This window comes from Henckelia pumila, chromosome 3 (assembly GCF_033568475.1).
Source record: "Henckelia pumila isolate YLH828 chromosome 3, ASM3356847v2, whole genome shotgun sequence".
Taxonomy (NCBI): Eukaryota; Viridiplantae; Streptophyta; class Magnoliopsida; order Lamiales; family Gesneriaceae; genus Henckelia; species Henckelia pumila.
In genome coordinates, this window is record NC_133122.1 from 19965007 (window position 1) to 19967439 (window position 2433).

Consider the following 2433-nt stretch of genomic DNA (forward strand, 5'->3'; position numbering starts at 1 on the left):
GATATATACACGCTCTTTGGTGAATTTTTAATTAAAACATTGAAACCAGGATTACAACAATGTAATTAGAATTAGCATAATTCAAATTTAATGCATTTATAAGTATTGTAATATTGGAATGAATTGCATTTAATGATCTTTCCCCGTTTACTCAGAAGCGTTACCTTTAATTAATTCATCGTGTTTGCAAAATTGCAACTAATAGGAATGTGTTACGTTTATATATGGATGATTGCAAAAAACAACCCAAATCAAATTAATTATAATTCTTCTATTCATCTATCTTTGTGCAAATAAATCCAAACTTTCAATTCTTTATCATATTGCACACAATTATCACTCTCGTAGCTCAACCTATTCAGAGCTCCGCGAACAATTTTCACGAGAGTCTCCTCCTCAATATCGTCCACTAAATATTGCGAGTCTCGAACCAAAGCACAGATATCGGTCCTAGTTCCCGCCCCACCAGCCAATCTCGCGACCGCGTCTCGCACCAGGTTTAGCATCGAAAACTGTGGGGGTCGATTTGCTTTGAACAAATGGTGGTCTCGTACTTTTGCTAGGTTGTTGCTTGTTTGGAGCTTTTTTATTGGAGGAACTATGGATTTGGTGCCATCTGAGGCAGTATATACGAAAGGTTGATTAGGATTTGCATATCTACGAGCTTCTTCTTCATGAAATTTTGGTTTTTTTTGGGACATGGAGATTATTGTGTTGCACGCCTCCTCGAGCTCCGGGCTTATATGGTAGTTTGCAAGTTCTAGTAAAGCTGTTGCAACTGTAAAAGTTAGATCTTGGTGTGTGCCGGAGGTTTCTTCCGTGGAGTCTGCGAGGAAACTTGTGTTGCTCATTGTTGTTCTTGGTCCCTTCCCATATAAAAATATCAAATAAAAGGGTTAAAAAATTAAATACGTTCATAAATCTAAGTTCACGAGAAAATTTTATCAGAAAATAATGATAAGAATTCATGTGCGAAAAGTGTGCGTTGTGTGCAATTTATGTGCATCAAATAATGTAATGTTAATTTATTGTTTTACAAATAGGAGATCGCCTTACATTTGAGTATTCTTGAAAAATACACATAATGTTATTAGCTAATTGTCTGAAATTTAAATGTTAAATTTAATGAATTAATAATTCATTAAAATCATAAAGAAATGTAGGTATCTTTTTTAATTAAGATATTTTAAAATCCGTCGCTAAGCTATTTTAAAAATAGTCGCTAAGCTTTGCGATAAAGGAAATACAGATGAGATTGAAATTTTTCGCTAAGCCATCATCTAATTTCAAACTAGCGACGGTTTTGACCGTCGCTAATTATTGTTTTTTCTTATGTGGATCTAGTTAGACATTTAATTTACTCATGTTTTCTAAGTTTTAATGAAAAAATGAAATCAAATTTTGTAATTCTCTATAGATTAAATTAATTCAATACTGTTAACGATTAACACAGATCTGAATTTATCGATTTCAATTCAAAGAAATCCAGATGTCAAATTTTTCGCGATAAATTAAATAAAGTAATCATTAATGGTTAATACTCCTTTATATAATGGTAATTCAAGTACAATCCACGAATCGGAAAAAAATAATAAAAAAAGGCTATATTTGAATCTATTCATTTTTATACTTCCTAAATTATATGATTGTCTGGAATCAATTAATTTTAAAAAAAATCTTTTTACACCCTAAACCACAACATCACAATTCATTAATTCGATCGATGAAGCATACCCCCACCAAAAAAACCGTGAAAGTTTATATTTATTATAAAAAAAGAGTGTAAAGAATTAAATATATATTGAGATTATTTAATTTAATTTTACCTTGAATTTGATGATTGAAACTTCTGTAATCTTGTATCAACTAGACTTTAACGAAGAACTGTTGAAACGAAAAAAAAAAAGGTGATGAATGAATGAAATGGGTCGAATTGAAGGGCAAAGAATATGAAGAATAAATTTGAGGAAGATTTATTATATAGAATTACATATGAAGGAATGAGATGATAAATATATAAATATTTCATGAATTTCTTTTACTAGAAAATAAATGCTACTAACCCCCTTTTATTTATCAAATATTTTCTTTTGTATTTAATGATATTTGGAGTAAATGTAATTGCATTTTATGATAAAGTTGAATACATGCATTTGTATCATTAAAAATATAATCTAACCATATACTTGAATTGTATATAAAAGTTTTAATATACTATTAAAAATTTAGACAATTCTGTAATGTGAATGCTATCTATCTCAAAATATAGTGCATGGCAAGTGTTTGATGAATTTAATAAATTGAAAGTAGGATTACAACAATGCAGTTACATATTAACGTAATTCAAATATATATTTTTCTTATCAACGTAATTCGATTTTATTTTTTTGAGTAAAACGTAATTCATGTTTAATGCATATATTGTATATATGT

General features: G+C 29.2%; 1 protein-coding gene across 1 annotated transcript; it reads right to left on the minus strand.

Moving 5' to 3' along the window:
• Positions 1-275: 275 nt before the first annotated feature.
• On the minus strand, positions 276-851 carry LOC140888204 (uncharacterized). Its single transcript, XM_073295895.1, has one exon. The coding sequence runs from the start codon at positions 849-851 to the stop codon at positions 276-278; it is 576 nt and encodes a 191-aa protein (XP_073151996.1).
• Between the last annotated feature and the right edge of the window lie 1582 nt (positions 852-2433).